The sequence below is a fragment of the Bufo gargarizans genome, chromosome 8, assembly GCF_014858855.1.
Source record: "Bufo gargarizans isolate SCDJY-AF-19 chromosome 8, ASM1485885v1, whole genome shotgun sequence".
In the NCBI taxonomy this organism is placed as follows: Eukaryota; Metazoa; Chordata; class Amphibia; order Anura; family Bufonidae; genus Bufo; species Bufo gargarizans.
In genome coordinates, this window is record NC_058087.1 from 141341411 (window position 1) to 141359256 (window position 17846).

The window sequence follows — 17846 nt, forward strand, 5'->3', positions numbered from 1 at the left end:
GTTAGGGGCCACTTCCGGTACATTATTCTTACATTACTAATCTTTATTAAAACAGGGCACAGGATGAACATATTTCCCTTCTGCCACATCCCGCGGCTGCTTCAAACCCACGTGACTTTAGCAAGTCACGTGACAATACTAGGTCCTTACGGCGCACGGACTTTAGACGCTACCCCTTTGGTTCCCAGTCGAGCCCTGACAGGATACCTCCTAACTCCTCTCCGGTGACATGGCCGCTGCACATCTCACTCTACAGATAGCTGCGTAGGCTATTGTAATCAATCCACATGAACCCTTCATTCACTGGGATCGGCAATAGATTAGTAACGCCTATATCCCAGAGCTCGTCTCGTCAAACAATCTCGCGAGAGTTCACAATTTCCCATATCTCCCCGCGAGTTCTTCCTCCTCCCTCTTTCCGCCATACTGCAGACCCGGTGAGTAAGTCACTAGCCCGGGCCTGACTGAAATCCCTTTTGTATCTCGGCCATCCGGCCCCGGAGCGCCTCGCCGGGGTGCGGCTGTGTAGCGGAGGAGCGGCGCTGTCGGGGCGGCTCGGTATGGCGGCGCTCCGGTCTTGTAGCGGGGCTGAGCTTGGACGTGAACCCTGGCTTGTTCCTTCTTGCCTCAGTCCTGTGCATGGAGTGTGGCTACCGGAGCCTGCAGTGCCCGGGCCGCCCGCCGGGTGTTGGGCTGTGGGGTCACTGGCTCCCGGGTGTCATGGCTGTGATGTGTCTGGACTTCCCCCTGTATGGTGTATTGTCAGGACTACTACTCTCAGTATGGGCGGTGTAGTCCTGTCATTAGTGAGGTCTCCAGCTCTTGTGAAACTACAACCCCCAGCGTGCACTGACGCAGTTCAGATCTCATAGCATCCTGGGAGTTGTAGTGATGCAGTGGTAGAGGCTGCAGATCACTGCTTGTCTGCCATTGAATGAATCGAGGCAATGTGGTGCTTGATCCATCACATGATGCCCCAGCGCCGCCATTCTAGCGCCATTTATGAGTTCTGCAGGTTTTGCCGCTATTCTGACTATTAAGAATGGCGCTCTACTGAGTATTCGTACACCCCAACACTGTCTGTACCTAGTGCTGAAAATGTGGGTTAGCATCCTCCAGCTGTGGAGAAACTACAACTCCCAGTATGTACTGCATGTTTTGGCTTTTCTCAGAATATCCTTAGTTGAGCATGCTGGGAGTTGTAGTTTCACAGAAGCTGGAGGTTGCGGGCCCTTGATGTAAAGTTATATGCCATGTATGTGTGATGCCCGGAGTAAGGCCTGTGGTCATTATCTGTCCAATCAGACCAATAGTCGGTGACACAGAAGATCTGTCCGTGTAATCGGCCGTCTGACCAGTGATCGTAGTCCAGCCCTAAGGCTTAGTTCACATGAACCTCTTTGTCCTGTGATGTGCGGGACGGTTTAGTCTTGGGGCTCATGCACACGTATCTAATTTCATCATTCAAGTCAACTGGTCCACAAAAAAATGTGGAACACGTCCATATGTCATCCGTATTTTGTGGATCCATACTGTAGAAACGCCATGACCAGCCCTTATTGCTCTTGTGTTTGGTGATTAAGAAGTTACTGTTTCCAATCCACAAAACGGATCGCAAACAGAAACCATACGGATGGGTTTTGTGGAATAACGGAATGGAAGAGGACTTAAATCAGAGGGGAAAAACTCATACGGAACAACTGATCCGTGAAAAACGGACCAGAAATCTAAAAGTCGTGTGCATGAGCCCTCGGTGTGATAAGAAAGTGGAACCTAATGGGATCTGTCTTAAAATGAATGTCTGCCAGTGCGACCGGCGCTCGGGGCGCTGCCCACTTCTGTGCTCCACTGTCTGTCCCCGCAGTAGAGGTCAGCATAAGGCTGCGTTCACATCGCGCTCAGTTTTCTGTTCTTCAGATCCGTCAGAAGAACAGGAATAAAGAGAATCCTTTATTTTGAGCCTCCGTTGTGCTCATTCTGCATGTGTCCTGTCACTTCAGTCTTCCGTTATTTTTGTCGTGAGGAGAAAAAAACTGATCTGATGGAAATGACTGAAGTAAAGGATCCGTATTTTTCTGTTCTTCCGACGGATTAGAAGTGATGTGAAGCCGGCCTCAGATCATCACTGCAGTTTATTGGGTGGGTCTGCCCCGCAGGTGGCATTTCCCAAGGGGACATCTGCCCGTGCAGTGGCTTTGCTGGTAGTGGGCATTCTCTCACAATTTCTAGTCTGTAGCTTGACTTCTTCCCCGATATGAAGCTCGTCATGGTTGGCGGTACGTCACTCATGGCATGGATGTTTGCCGGGTGATGTAGTGTCATGTATGGCTTTTGTCACCGTCCATGGACCGGGTGTAGCAGCGTTCACTTGGGCACCAGGCGCAGTTTTCTCATGTTGTGGTCTGAGCGGTCACTTTGTTCTCTTGCAGGCACCATGGTGCGCATGAACGTGCTTGCCGATGCCCTCAAAAGCATCAACAATGCAGAGAAACGTGGTAAGCGGCAGGTTCTCATCAGACCGTGCTCAAAAGTGATCGTGCGATTCCTGACAGTGATGATGAAGCACGGTAAGTGCCCCCTTCTATTACCCCCTCCACCTCACTGCTCTTATTCCCTGGCGTTGTGCAGGCCGTCACGACTGACCTTTACCATTCATTTATTTTTATTTTTTTTCTATTGCAGGTTACATTGGAGAATTTGAAATTATTGATGATCACAGGGCCGGAAAAATAGTTGTCAATCTCACAGGCAGACTAAACAAGGTGAGACCCGAAGGGGAGTGGGGGTAAGATGGCTGTGCTGAGACCCCCGCGGGTGCCGCCTTTGCCATGTATAACATTTATACACATCGTGTGGCTCGGTGCGAATTGTCCTGTAACAGTCAGCATTTGAAGGGTTGTTCCATCTTCTGTCGCTTGGATATGCCATTGGTTGGTGTGCATTGAAAGTGAAGGCCATAGCACTGGGAATGGTGGCACGTCCCTATTCAAGTAAATGTCACTGGCTGCCGTTTGGCTGAGAAGCAGGTGACCCGTGGGGGATCGGCAGTACACCAGCCCTGCCGAACTGATGGCTTCTGGATAAACTCCTTTAACCTACAGCTGATTGGCACTGCTGGTGAACGTTCTCATAAGAAGCGGTATATGGCGCACAAGCTAAGGTGTGGATTGAGTTGTGGCTATGGTACCTCATTTGCTGATTGCTGGATCTCTTCACCTTTGTTTCAAGTTGTATGTCCAGGTGTGGCCGGACATTTAGCAGTAACCTGTAATGGCGCCTTAACGGTTGTCCAGGAGCAAGTAGTTTTCCCTAATGTCTGCTGCCTGCCTCTGTAAGCAGAAGATTCTTCTCTGGCACGTCCATCTTCCGGTCCACGGCTTGTTTTCTTCCTGCGCAGCGTGGGCATGGTGATACGCTCCACTGCAGCCAATGACTGGCTTCTACAGTGGGGTGGCCACAAACAGCGGGGAGCAGGCAAGTATGAATTTTTCACTTACTGAGGCAGCCTGCACGCATTAGGGAAAATCTACTTATTCCTGGATAACCGCTCTAGGGCTTGGCGTCCACATTATGAAAACGTGTGATTTATTGCACTAAGGCGGCTTTCACATTGGCATCATTCATGATGCATCAGGTTGTCTTCCGTTATGGCAGCTTTCCGTTCTGTGTCCGTTCATAAAAACAGGAAAAAATTGATCCGTTACTGAAAACCATTTTAGGCTGCTTTCACATTTGCTCTTGCCCTTTCCGCTATGGAGATCAGTCATAGGATCTCAATAGCGGGGGGGGGGGGATGCTTCTGCTTTGTCCCCCTTCATTGTCAATGGGGACAAATCGGAACAGAGTGCACCAGAATGCATTCCGTTCCGCTTCTTTACGTTTCCATGACGCGCACAAGCGCTGCAAGCAGCGTTTTTTAGAACATCCTGGGATGCGGAGCAAGATGTCCTGGCACACAATCTAAGTCAGTGGAGACGGATCCGTTTTCTCTGACACAGGAGAAAAAGCATCCGCCCCCATTGACTTACAGTGGTTTTAGAGACGGATCCGTCATTGTGATGTTAGATAATACAACCGTATTGGTTCAGAACGGATGCAGCGGTTGTATTATCGTGACGGAAAAGTTTTTTGCTGATCCATCAAAAATGTTGGTGTGTAAGTAGCCTCAGTCTATGGTGACAGATCTGTTTTTAGGAGCTTAAATGGTGAATGTTTTTCTGTGCGATCTCGTAATGTGACTGCAGTATCCAACAGTACAGTTCTCGTGATGAGACATCTGCATCTTTCTACAGCCCTTTAACTGCATGCAGTGCCCGGCTATGTCGTGTAATATCGCCATTTTACTGAGATTACATGTCTTGTGACAGAATGGCGTAAACCCTGGTAGATGCCGGACAGCTGCCTGTGTTGGCTGATGACTCTCTCCCCCCCCCCCCGACTCCACCATAACCATGTGTGCTTGGCCATATCCACTGGGGCATGTCGGAACTGAACCTCTTTCTACTCTTTAATGGCTCCTGGTCGTGCAACGGGTTCCAGGGCCAAGATCGCCCTGTGGCCCCTGCCTTACACTATCCACATTACCATGGATCCCTATTAGGACACTGGTGTAGTGCTGTGATGGGCCAGTACCTGAAATAACTGTCACTTTCAGTACTGAAATTACTTGTGTATTCCACAGTGTTCGTATAAAGACAGTTTCCAGCTGGCACTAAATTTAAAGAAGAAAAAATTGCCACAAGCTGGTATTGTGCTAAACTGATTTGTCTGCCAGTTTTCTGACACAAAAGGATTGAGTATCCACTTTACACAGAAAGCTTCCTCCAGTAGGGGGCAGATGTGGGAGCCTCTGGTGAGATGTCTCCAGTTGTAGGAAAGGCGCGGTCAGTGAATAGAAGTGATCAACAGATTTTTCTGTGGTTGGGCCATTTTGTAGTTTAACAGAACCAAGTCAGAACAGTATATTGAGCAGCGATGATTCCGGCAGACACCTTCTAGATCATATGAGGTTATTTTTGAAAGGGTTGCCCAGCCTTTAAGTGATGGCCTATCCTCAGCCTCTGAAGTTGGCGCATACAAAAACATGGTGGTGGACAGCGCTTGTCGCTGCAGTCTGGCCCTTTGAAGTGAATGGCAGCAGCGCTGGAGGGATGAGCTCTGTTCACTACAGTGAACGTGATGGAGCTGCGCAAAACAGCAGATTGGTGGTGCTGGACCCCACTGAAAGACTGGACAACCCCCTTTAAACAGGTCAGCATAGATTATAATCTGTGATAGGCCAAGACCGTGCCTGAGTAGATGGAAATGTTCAGACCTTGCTTGAAAAACTGAACCCGTGTTGAGGACGCTTACTGTCCCTTCATTGTAAAGTTTGCCAATGTTCAGGAGTGAGACAGAAGGAAGAATGGAAGCCCCTAATGTAACCTGGTGGGGGGTGTAGGTTGATGATCCTACTGGACCAGAACTTTGATCATGACAACCTTTCTATTTGATTGTCCTTGCAGTGTGGCGTCATCAGCCCCAGATTTGATGTGCAGCTGAAGGATCTGGAGAAGTGGCAGAACAACCTCCTGCCTTCACGTCAGTTTGGGTGAGTGACGAGCATTGGTCTCATACGGGAGGGAAATCGGTTAAATGATAAAATAAAAAATTGCCCCCAACTTATCTGTAGGTAAACTGGTCAGTACTTGTGCTCGTGAATGGAGTCATGAGTTTGCAGACTTGCCTATAAGGGAAAGGCTGTTTCTGTACTCGGGAGCAAAGATTTTAAAAACAGAAGACTGTCCCCTTGGTCAGCTGACTTGAAGGGATTTTGTCACTTCAGTAAATGGCATTTATTGTGTAGATGGTTTATACAAGCCACTTACTAATTTGCTTCCTTTGCTCGCTAGACAAATTTTTCCATCACACTATACATGTCTTGTTTCCATGGTTACGACCACCCTGCAATCCAGCAGCGGTGGCCGTGCTTGCGTACTATAAAAAAAAAAAAAAGCACCAGCCTATGTGTGCTCCCATGGTCACCAGAGAGGCCGGCACTTATTCCTATAGTGTGCGAGCATGGCCGCCACTTCTGGATGGCAGGTTGATCGTAACCATGGAAACAAGCGGTGTATAATGTGATGGGGGGGGAAAACAAATCCAGCCAGTAGATCTGCCATAGAAGCGTAATCTGTTGGAATCTATGTATACTGTAAATGGAGTTAAAATCGGCAACAGATTTATTTTTATTTTTTTTTGTGTACGCTTGCTGCTGGTTAGAGCTGCGTCTCTGTACATTCAGCAAATTTTCAGGCTGGCCGCTTTAATTGTATTTTTTTTAAATGGCATAAATCATTGCAACCAGATGTTACATGCTGGTCAGTAGGAAATTGCATATAAACGTCACTGCCTCCTCAGGAATATGGATTTATACAGTAAGTTAACTGAACCTTGGTTGTCCTGCAGACACAAATTGTAGTAAATGAATGATGTATAAACCTTATAAAAAATCACTAATCGCCTACAAAAAATAGAATATGCAGTACGTATGAATGCAGTATACTCGGGTTACATGATCTACTACAGTTCGGGAGACTTTACTCCACGGGGCCTTTGTGGAGGTAGACTGTATAGAAAATTGGATCGCTCTGGTTTATCGATATAGCTTAAGATGGTCAGTGATTCATCCACGAAAGTCTTGTTTTATTTTTGTTTGTATTTTTGCTCTCCATGTCTCCTGTGTTCCTCGGTCATTGCACAGCTGAAAATTACGTCTGTGTTGGGTCTTTTTTTTTTTTCACTGGCCCATAGACTATATAATGGGAGTGATAGATCTGTAAACAGACAACAATGAGGCTTGATTCCGTGCTAAAACACTGTGTAAACACATTAAAATGAATGGGTATGTGTGCGGTCTGTGGAGAGTGTGGACAACACCCGTCTGTGGATCACGGATATGTGACTAGGGGCTCATGCACACAAACTTGTGCCCAACTGCCCATATTACGGACTGCGAACTGCTGGTGCAGTCTACATCCACCAGATAAGACCAAAGATGGGACTTCACCTATCTTTTTGTGGAGGGAAGGCATGGATCAGGAGCTCTATCAAGCACATCTGTGGGATTTCATGTCCTATATTTTTGCGGTGCGGACCATCTCTTGTGCATCGTGGAACCCTTCAAGTGAATGGGTCTGCATTTGAGCATGGACAGTGCCTGTGCAGTGCCGATCACAATTTGCAGTTCAGTGTTAAAACCGCCCTAAATTAGGGCATTTAAGATGCACTCTGGTGTTCCAAATCAACCCCCCCCCCTCCCCCCGGGGTTAATATCCATGCGTGGCTGAGAGACTAGACACTGACACAGAAGTTGGTCAAAGCAATCTCTAACTTTTTATTACATGGGGTTAGCGTATATACATCTTCAGAAGAGGGCAGTCCTCACTGAGGCTAAAACATTGTTTCATTGGTCAAAAAGGAAGAAGAGATAAGAGAGGAGATAGCACCCTGGCTTCTGCGCACTGGGTCCTACTTTGGAATGTGAACTAATGTAAACATCTGGTTACCATCGCCATTTTGTAATGGAGTTTATTCCAACAAGAATACTGCCTACGTCAGGGATGTCAAACTCGTGGCCCTCCAGCTGTTGCAAAACTAGAACTCCCATCATGCCTGGGCATATTGCAGCTATTGGGGAATGCTGGGAGTTGTAGTTTTGCAACATCTGGAGGGCCATGAGTTTGACATCCATGGCCTACGTCATATGTGACACTTCAAGGAGGTGCTTCTCTATAGGCAGTGAATAATATATACATATCAAGCCATATGATTGGCTTGCGCATTCCACCACACTCTATGGGACACCTGTAGAAAGATAAGAAATCAGACACTTTCCACAGCACAGCTCTTTGCCCCCCTCTCTCTCCTCTCCAGTCTTGAAACAAAGAGGGGGGTGGGTGGGCACTTGGAAGTAGGAAAAGTTAACTCATTACAATCCTAGATATACAAAATATAGAATAAAATTCACACCTTTAACAGCATGAGGCACACATGTTCGTTCATTAGCCCTAAGGCAGAGTGGATGGCTCTGATCCTATCTTCTACGTCCATGTTGAGTCTAAAGTGGATTGTCTACCAGAGTGTTGCAGATCATGAGAAGTGACTTTTTTTATTGGAGTATATTTCATATGTATATTAACCATTTTGTTTCTACTTTTGTGATAGATTTTTTTTACAAGGTTTATACATCTATTCAATTACTATTAAATATTTGAATTTAGGTTGTGTCCATAGGACCACCAATGTTCAATTAATTTAATGGCACGTCAGCAGATTTGTACCTATGAAACTGGCTGAGCTGAAGGCATCTGTGTTGGTCCCCATGTTCGTATGTGCCCGCATTGCTGAGAAAAAGGATATACAATCTAGGAGCAACGGGGGTGTTACCATTACACCTAGAGCCTCAGCTCCCTCTGTACTTAGACAGGACCATTTGGCCGATTAGTTATGTGAGCTAAAGCCAAGTGCAAGTTAAAAAAACAGAACAGATGCATGTCTTTACATTACACACAATCTATGTAGGCTTTACTACTGACCACATGGGACCAACACGGACGCCTTCAGCTGCCAAGTGCACAGGTAAGGCTACCTTCACATTAGCGTTTTTTGCAGATCCATCATGGATCTCCAAAAACACTTCTGTTACAATAATACAACCACATGCATTCGTCATGAACGTATCCGGTTGTATTATGTAGGGATCGACCGATTATCGGATTTGCCGATATTCAGGATTTTGAACGCTATCGGTATCAGCATTTATTTTGCCGATATTCCGATAGCGTATGGGGAACACAGATCGCGCTGCTGACAGCGTTCTGTGTTCCCTCAGCAGCACGGGGGAGAAGGAAGCAGTGTCTCCTCCCCCTGTGCTGCTGCTGCTGCCAATGAAAGGACAGGGGACAAGAGGAGGGGAGGAGCTATGGCCACTGCGCCACCAATGAAGCTTAATCTCATTTATTCATATACAACAGGAGGCGGGAGCTGCAGGATCACATAGCTGGCTCCCGACCTCTATGAGCGGTAGCTGCAATCTGCAGTAGTTAACCCCTCAGGTGCCACGGATCGCAGCTACTGCTCATAGAGGTCGGGAGCCGGCTATGTGATTCTGCAGCTCCCGCCTCCTGTATATGAATAAATGAGGGGTTGTCCAAGTTATATTTATTGATGACCTATCCCCAGGTTAGGTCATCAGTATCAGATCGGCGGGGGTCCGACACCCGGCACCCTCTCCGATCAGCTGTTTGAAGAGGAGACTCGCACGGTGTCAGCGCTGCCTCCTCTTCACTGTTTTCATTCTAGCCGTTGCATCTGCAGTGGTGAGCAGGTGTAATTACACCCAAGCCTTCCTATTGAAATGAATGGGAGGCTTGGGTGTAATTACACCTGCTCACCACTGCAGATGCAACGGCTAGAAGGTAAACAGTGGAGGCAGCGCTGACACCATGCGAGTCTCCTCTTCAAACAGCTGATCGGAGGGGGTGCTGTCGGACCCCCGCCGATCTGATATTGATGACCTATCCTGGGGATAGGTCATCAATAAATATAACTTGGACAACCCCAGTGCGCCCCCCCACCCCAGTATTAAAAACATTGGTGGCGCAGTGCGCCCTCCACAGGATCCCCTCTCCCCTCCTCCGATCGGAGCCCCAGCAGTGTAATGCTGGGGCTCCGATCGGTTACCATGGCAGCCAGGACACTATTGAAGCCCTGGCTGCCATGGTAAGCTCCATGCTGCTGTGTGCACAAAGCACAGGGCAGCAGGGACAGTGTGAGCTCCTATTCACCCTGATAGATCTCTATTAGGGTGAATAGGACAAGGGTTCTAGTCCCTAAGGGGGCTAAAAGTTAGTAAGTAAAAAAAAAAAAAAGTTACAAAAATAAAACACCAAAATATTAAGTATAAATGAAAAAGAAAGATTTACAAAAAAAAAAAATACACATTAACAATAAACATTAATTTTCAGCAGACTTGTGGGATTTTTTTTCAAAAATAAAAATTCCCAGAATATCGGTATAAATTATCGGCTATCGGCCTGAAAGTTCACAAATTATCGGTATCGGCCCTAAAAAATCAATATCGGTTGATCCCTAGTATTATGTCTTTTATAGCCATGACTGATCCGTCATGAACGCCATTGAAAGTCAATTGGGGGACGGATCTGTTTTCTATTGTGTAAAGAGAAAACTGATCCGTCCCCATTTACTTGTATTGTGTGTCAGGACGGATCAGTCTTGCTCCACATCACGGACAAACGCTGCTTGCAGCATTATTCTGTCCGCGATGGGAGCGCAACCAAACAGAACAGAATGCATTCTGGTTCACTGTTTCCTTCAGTTCAGTTTTGTCCCTATTGACAATGAATAGGGACAAAACTGAAGCATTTTCTTCCGCTATTGAGATCCTATGACGGATCTCAATAGCATAATTGAAAACGCTAACATGAAAGTAGCCCAACAGGTCAGCCAGTTTCATAGCTGCAAATTTGCTGACAGATGCACTTGTGTTTGAGCCAGTAGTGTTTTTGTTCTTTTCCTTGGGGATATGGATTATTACCTGTGCTCTTGGTGTATCATTTTATCTACGTAGTGAGCTGGTGGGTTTGTTAGGAACAGATTTAAAACTCAATACTGCAAACACTAGTCCCTGCATTGTGACTGCAGTTCAGCAGGCTCGTGGTCAGGAAGGAATTCACGGTGTCATAGATCATCATCATGCTGCGAGTTCACAGCAGAGGAGCAGTGTTCAGTCTGGGAAATACTGCTCCCACACGGTGCATTTCCCAGACTGAATATGCTTGTCTGAAAGTGGCCGAAAGTAGCAGTGTCTTTCAGACTTTCCCATAGACATCTCTAGGAAAAAGCCTGAAGAGATCACTGTGTGACTAAAAAAAGCCACCCAAGAACCTGTGTTAAAAAAAAAAAAAAAAAGCCTGAATTTCATTACTTGTTTTACGAGCCAGAAAAACAGCCACAGAAGATGCAAGATATTCCCCTAAAATATCTTGCTTGTGTTTCTAGGTTAAGGTCTCATGCACATGACCCTAAATTTTATTTTTATCATCTTAATGGGGCCCCAGAAGATGCAGACGGCACACTGTGCTGTCCGCATCCATATATCCCTCCCGTGGCCCCGGCAAAGAAAAAGAACATGTTCACTTATTGTCTGTTTCGTGGACTATTTGTAACCTAGAGTGGCACCTATGGAAAGGGAAAATGCCAGATGTACGTGGGCGGTATCAATGTTTTTCGGATCTGTAATTTGCAGACCACAAAGGATACGTTGCTGGTTTCACATAGCCACACTTTAGGCTCCATTCAGATGTCCGTGAAAACTGGGTCCTGGTCATTTTTTCTGCTTGCAGTATTTCATGCTGAACTATCCTTGGTTGATGTTTTTTTTTTTAATTTTGTTTATTTTTTTTTGTCGGATTATCTGATAAATACACATTGAAGATGCTGTGAGACCTTGGTTTTTGGTCAGGCTATCATATAAACTGGACTTCTTTGGTTTTGCAGGTACATTGTGCTTACCACTTCAGCTGGCATCATGGACCATGAGGAAGCAAGGCGAAAACACACAGGAGGCAAAATCCTAGGATTCTTTTTCTAAATGTAAAAAACAGGCAGGAAAATAAACTGTTATCAAAACTCTTGTCTCCTGATGTCCTTACGTTTCGTACTTGGTTGCAGCTGATCACAGCCAGGTTGTAATCTACAGTTTCCATGTTGGGGACCTTGTCTGGCTTGGTGTGTGAACCCTGCTTTCATTTTGGAAGTAGCCAGCATGCAGCGTCCACGTAGAACTGTCCTAATGCATTTAATGTCCCAACTCTGCACACTTTGCTGAAGTGACTCCAGTTTTTGTCTGGGTGGCTTGGGTTCTCAATCTCACATAGCGGTTGCTTATGTGCTTCTGAAATTTGTGGATATATAGACATACTGTTCATTGTGCAGCTAATGGGAGCAGCGCCATTGTACGCACTGCACCACCAATGATTAATACTGGGAGGGGGGGGGGGGGCGCACCCTGCCACCATTGAAGAGAAATCTCATTAATTCATATACAGGAGGCGGGAGCTGCAGAATCACATAGCCGGCTCCCAACCTCTGAGCGGTAGCTGCGATCCGAAGCACCTGAGGGGTTAACTACCGCAGATCGCAGCTACCTCTCATAGAGGTCGGGAGCCGGCTATGTGATCCTGCAGCTCCCTCCTCCTGTATATAAATTAATGAGTTGTCTTCATTGGTGGCGCAGTGGCCACAGCCCCTTCTCTTGTCCTCCCTCCTCTCATTGGTGGCGGCAGCAGCAGCACAGGGGGAGGGAGACACTGCTTCCTTCTCCCCTGTGCTGCTGAGGGAACACGGAGAGCAGCGCGATCTGTGTTCCCAATACGTTATCGGTATAACGGCAAAATAGATGCCGATACCGATGACTGTCAAAATACTGAATATCAGCCGATAATATTGCTAAAACCGATAATCAGTCGATCCCTAGTATTGTCCATATTGCTCCTTTGCTGGCAGGATTAATTTTTCCATCACATTATACACAGATTGTTTCCATGGTTACGACCACCCTGTAATCCAGCAGTTTTGGTTGTGCTTGCACACTATAGGGAAAAAGTGCTGGCTTCTCTGTGCACTGTGGGAACGCACGTAGGCTGGTGCTTTTTCCTCTAGTGTACAAGCACGGCCACCGCTGCTGGATTGCAGAGTGGTCGTAACCCTGGAAATGAGCAGTGTAATGTGATGGAAATAGGAATCAAGCCAGTGAAGGAAGCAATATGGATAATACACTAGTAAGTGCCTTGCATTGACTTTCTCTACATGATGAATGACATGTTCTGATGTGAGTCAACCCTTTTAAAGTAGCTGCTAGATCATGATTTTTTTTTTTTTTTAAACTAGATCATGATTGTTAAAATCGAGTTTATCACTTTGAAGCAAAATTTTTATAAAACTTGGTGCAGATTTTGTTGAATTCATTGTGGAAATGCTATGGCAGCAGTCATCAACCTCCTACAATCCAGCATACTAGTTTCACTTCTGTGGAGCAAGTGAACATGTTCGGAGTTGTAGTTTCACAGTAGATGGAGACTGGAAACCCTGAGCTATGGGTTTTCCGCTGACTTCACCCTTGGCCGATTTTAACTTCTGCAGTGTGTGTGAATAATAAACGATTATGCATTGTCTGCTGAAATCATATGCTCCCAGCTCCATTGTGGAAAGTCTGCAGTGTATGGCTGTAAAGCCGCCCATTTATGAGCTCTGCCAGTTTAATTTAATGGGATGAAGAGGATAAGCTGCGGCCAGACAACTCTTCTGCAAGAGCAAACAGTTGGACTTGTTTAATTTGTAGACGCCCATCTCTTTTCCCCTGCTGTCTATTGTGAGGCTCACACATTAAAGCTAGCCATACAATTTTTGGCCTCTAATTGGTGATATGAGAAGTCAGACAAAGGATTAGTGGTTTCAGACCTGTTGCTGATCAGACATTTGATGGTAGGTGCTAACAATATAATCAGTGTCTGGAGGAAGACTTGTCACCTCTCCTGCCATGTCTGCTTTTAGAACTACATGCTTTTCCTATGTAACGCTTTCATATAGGTGGCATTCCTTTAGTATTCCTTCTAGAAATAATGAGTTGCTAGCAGTTTGCAATGAAGGTCCAGCTGGGAGTTTGCCATTGTCTGGTCTGACGCTGGTAGCACTGATTGGATAATGTTAGACTGGGCAGGGACCTCACCTCTCCCCCAACTGGACCTTCATTGCAATCATCTACGAGTAAGGCTACTTTCACACTTGCGGCAGAGGAATCCGGCAAAACTTATGCCAACTGATTGCATTTTAAGACTGACCAGGATCCTGATATATTTAAGGAAGATCCCAGCAATCGTGTCTTCAAGTATATGATGTTTATTGCATCAAATCAAAAGATGTCCTCAATCCAGGACGCATTTCGGATAGCATGCCATTTTGTATACCTGTACCTGTTGATAGTCATGCTAGCCGAAACATGTCCTGTATTGAGGACATCTTTTGATTTGATGCAATAAACATCATATACTTGAAGACATGATTGCTGGGATCTTCCTTGAATATTTATGGAGACACCTTCCTATCCCCTGCAAATTGAGTGTGTGCCGGCTGTTTTTCCTGTGATCAGGATCCTGATCCGCTTTAAAAATGCATTGCAAGAACGGGTCCGTTCTTGCGTTTGACATACGGAAAAACGGACCCGTTTAGATTTTTTCCATTTCATCCACCATGATGGCCCACAATGAGAGTGACCCTTGACATCTGTAGGGGCAGGAACACATGAACAGTTTTAATTCCCCCTCTACCTCCTCTGCTTTCCTGCCCCTACAGGGGCCAACATGTGGAGATCGCCCTCCTGTCAGGAGGGTTGTGACAGTTTTTTTTTTTTACAGGAATCTCCTGCCGTCGTCCTGCGGCAGGGGCTAAGGCTGGACAGCATGGAGCAACAAGGACCCTCGTCCTGGCTTATGCTGGGGCCTGCGGTCCTCTCTTACCTCTAGACTTCCATCCTCATGTCGGGAAGCAGCTACCTGAGAATTATAAGAAAAGGCTGTGCAAGTCTTGCACAGTCAAGATCTGGAAGGAAGCACAGATATTCTTACAGAAATGAAATTTATTCTGGACGAAATTAAGTCTTCTTTGGCTACTATGTCAACTCCCGGCAGTACTCCTAATCCTCCCAAGAAACGCAAGCTCTCCGTTATATCCTCCTCAGATGCCGAGGATGTGGAAGAAGCCTCCGTCTCATCCAGACAGATATATAATGAGGACCCCTATCGGAGGGGGAGATTGTGGATGAAGATAAAAAATATTTCTTCTCTTCAGATGAAATGGAGGAACTGCTCAGGGCTGTCAGGTCTACAATGGGGATTGAGGACGAGATGTTTAGAGGTCTTAGATCAAAGACTTCCATTGTTTACCCAATAAACTAAAACATATGGGAAATGATTATGGAGGAGTGGTCTGATCCAGAGGCTAGGGGTCCCCAATGAGTTCAGAAACAGACTTTGCTTTGACCAGATGGAATGCAAGATATTTAATGAGACCCCTAAGGTTGACATACAGGTGGCCAAGGTGGTAAAAAGAATGGCTTTACCTATTGACTCCTCCCAGCTCGGCGATCCGATGGATCGAAAAGCAGACGGACTTCTGAAAAGATCCTGGGAGTCTGCGATGTTTGGAATTAAAACAAATATAGCAGCAACATCCGTGGCCAGGGCTATGTACATCTGGCTAGGAGAACTTGATGAACATCTAAAAAATAAGACTTCTAGAGAAGAGATTCGTGATTCTATCCCGCTTCTCTGATCCGCCACAGCATTCCTAGCAGATGCCTCTGCAGAATGGATCTGTCTCTCTGCAAAAGAAGCAGCTTTTTCCAATGCCGCCCGCCGGGTGCTATGGATGAAAGCCTGGTCAGGGGACAAAACCTTACAAAGCCAAACTCTGCTCTATCCCTTTCTCTGGAGAATTTGTATTTGCCCACTAGACAAAATTCTAGAAAGAGCTGCTAAGAAAAAGGGTTTTCCTGAGGATAAATAAACTAAAAGAAAGCCCTTTTGTCAGTTTCAACCCCAACAAAGATCATACAGGGGTAAGGGAAAATCTGGAAGATGGTGCTACCCTAAAGGAGGAAGGGGGAGAGGTTTCATCCTCAATCCCCAAAACTGACAAACCAAACAACAATGACTCCAGAGTAGGGGGCAGACTGATGAGCTTTCTATCCTCATGGGAACAATCACCTCAAATCCCTGGGCACTAAATATAATCTCCCAGGGTTACAAGATAGAATTCACATCAGCCCCCCAAAGAAGATTCTGTATCTCTGCCCAGAACAGGGCAGAATTGCCAAAGATATGGCAGGCCGTAATTCAAAGAGTCCCAGTGCTAGAAGAGAGAAAAGGATTCTACTCCAACCTATTTCTAGTAAAGAAACCAGACCAGTCCTTTCGGACTATAATAAATCTAAAGCCATTAAACAGGTCCATTCTGTACAGGAGATTCAAGATGGAAACTATCTCATCCACAATTCCTCTCATCCAAAAAGGGGCATTTATGTAGTCAATCAACCTCAGCCTATTATCATATCCCTATTCACCATCTCTCTTAAAAATACCTACAATTCGTACTAAAAGGCGCGGATGGTTAGATCCACGGCTTTCAGTATGTCGCTCTTCCATTTAGCATCTCCTCTGCACCCAGAATTTTTACAAAACTCATGGTAGAGATGGTGGCTTATCTTCGCGAAGAGGGCATAACGATCATCCCATACCTCGACGACTTCCTGATTCTCTGCAGAACAGAAGAAGAAAACCTATTGGCAACTCACAGGTTTTCAGAAATTCTAACACTTTTTGGTTGGATTATAAACCTAAAGAAATCCACACTCACTCCATCCAGGAGAATAAGGTTCCTAGGGGTAGAACTGGACTCAACCTTACTAAAAACCTTTCTTTCTCAGGACAAAACAAAGATTCTGATAAAGAAGATCGTGGCGTTTCAGAGTTCTCACAGATGCTCCATTAGGGAAGCCATGAGCTTGTTAGGAAGCCTAACCGCCTGCCTACCTTCAGTTCCTTGGTGTCAATACCACATTAGAATAACCCAGAGCTGGATCCTGAGGGAATGGAATGGGAGACCTAGACAGAAGGATACGGATACCACAGTCTGTGAAAACAGATCTCAACTGGTGGAAACAAAAGAAAAGACTACTCAGGGGCCTAGATTGGTGGAACCATCCAGAGGTTCAAGTAATAACGGACGCAAGTCTCGAGGGCTGGGGAGCCGAAATAGGAGACCATTTTTTTTCAGGATACCTGGCCAGAGGACATAAAAAGGTCATCCAACTTCAGAGACCTGTATGCAGTTGTCGAGGCTATAACAAGTGGGGAAGGTCTGTTAAAAGGTCAACATCTAAAGATCCTGTCTGACAACACCACAACGGTGGCATATTTGAGGCACCAGGGAGGGACAAAGTCCAGCCTGCTAGGGGGAGTGGCAAAAAGAATCTTCTCTTGGGCAGAAAGAAATACCTTATCGCTCTCTGCTGTCCACTTGAAAGAATGCGAAAATACAGTGGCAGACTACCTGAGCAGAGAAAGAATAGATCTGGGAGAATGGTCCCTGAATAGAAGAATCTTTCAGAAGATATCTGAAAGATGGGGTCATCCCAAAATAGATTTATTCGCTTCCAGACGGAACACTCGGGTAGATCTCTTTTGCTCCCTAAATCCAGGGGACAGACCATGGGCGATAGACACCCTGTCAATACGCTGGAGATGGAGACTAGCGCAGTGTTTCCCAACCAGTGTGCCTCCAGCTGTTGCAATACTACAACTCCCAGCGTGCCTGCACAACCAAAGGCTGTCTGGGCATGCTGGGAGTTGTAGTTTTGCAACAGCTGGAGGCACGCTGGTTGGGAAACACTGGACTAGCGTATGCATTCCCTCCAATACCTGCAGCGTTTTGGTGTCCGCCTGATGAAGCAGAGCCAAACGGATCCGTTTTTCTATTGTGCCGGATTATGTCAGAGAAAACAGATCCGTCCCCATTGACTTACATTGTGTGCCAGGACGGATCTGTTTTCTCTGACACAATAGAAAAACGGATCCATCCCCCATTGACTGATGTTCAAGGCGGATCCGTCATGACTATAGAAGACATAATACAACCGGATCCGTTCATGATGGATGCATGCGGTTGTATTATTGTAACGGAAGCGTTTTTGCAGATCCATGACTGATCCGCAAAAATCGCTGTTGTGA

General features: G+C 46.1%; 1 protein-coding gene across 2 annotated transcripts; it reads left to right on the forward strand.

Moving 5' to 3' along the window:
* Positions 1–313: 313 nt before the first annotated feature.
* Positions 314–11691, forward strand: LOC122944741 (40S ribosomal protein S15a). Of its 2 annotated transcripts, none has more exons than XM_044303324.1 (5): positions 314–437; positions 2430–2567; positions 2683–2762; positions 5505–5590; positions 11560–11691. In XM_044303324.1, the coding sequence occupies exons 2-5, from the start codon at positions 2435–2437 to the stop codon at positions 11651–11653; spliced, it is 393 nt and encodes a 130-aa protein (XP_044159259.1). In that variant the 5' UTR covers positions 314–437; positions 2430–2434; the 3' UTR covers positions 11654–11691. The 2 variants fall into 2 exon arrangements, with proteins under 2 accessions (XP_044159259.1, XP_044159261.1); XM_044303326.1 differs by lacking the exon at positions 314–437 and adding an exon at positions 536–558.
* The last annotated feature ends 6155 nt before the right edge of the window (positions 11692–17846 follow it).

Excerpts from the sequence above, each read along its gene's own strand:
- LOC122944741 (XM_044303324.1), top strand. The coding sequence starts at position 2,435 with ATGGTGCGCATGAACGTGCTTGCCGATGCCCTCAAAAGCATCAACAAT. Across the intron at positions 2,763-5,504 it reads TCACAGGCAGACTAAACAAG|TGTGGCGTCATCAGCCCCAG; the intron begins GTGAGACCCGAA and ends TTGTCCTTGCAG. Across the intron at positions 5,591-11,559 it reads CTGCCTTCACGTCAGTTTGG|GTACATTGTGCTTACCACTT; the intron begins GTGAGTGACGAG and ends TTGGTTTTGCAG.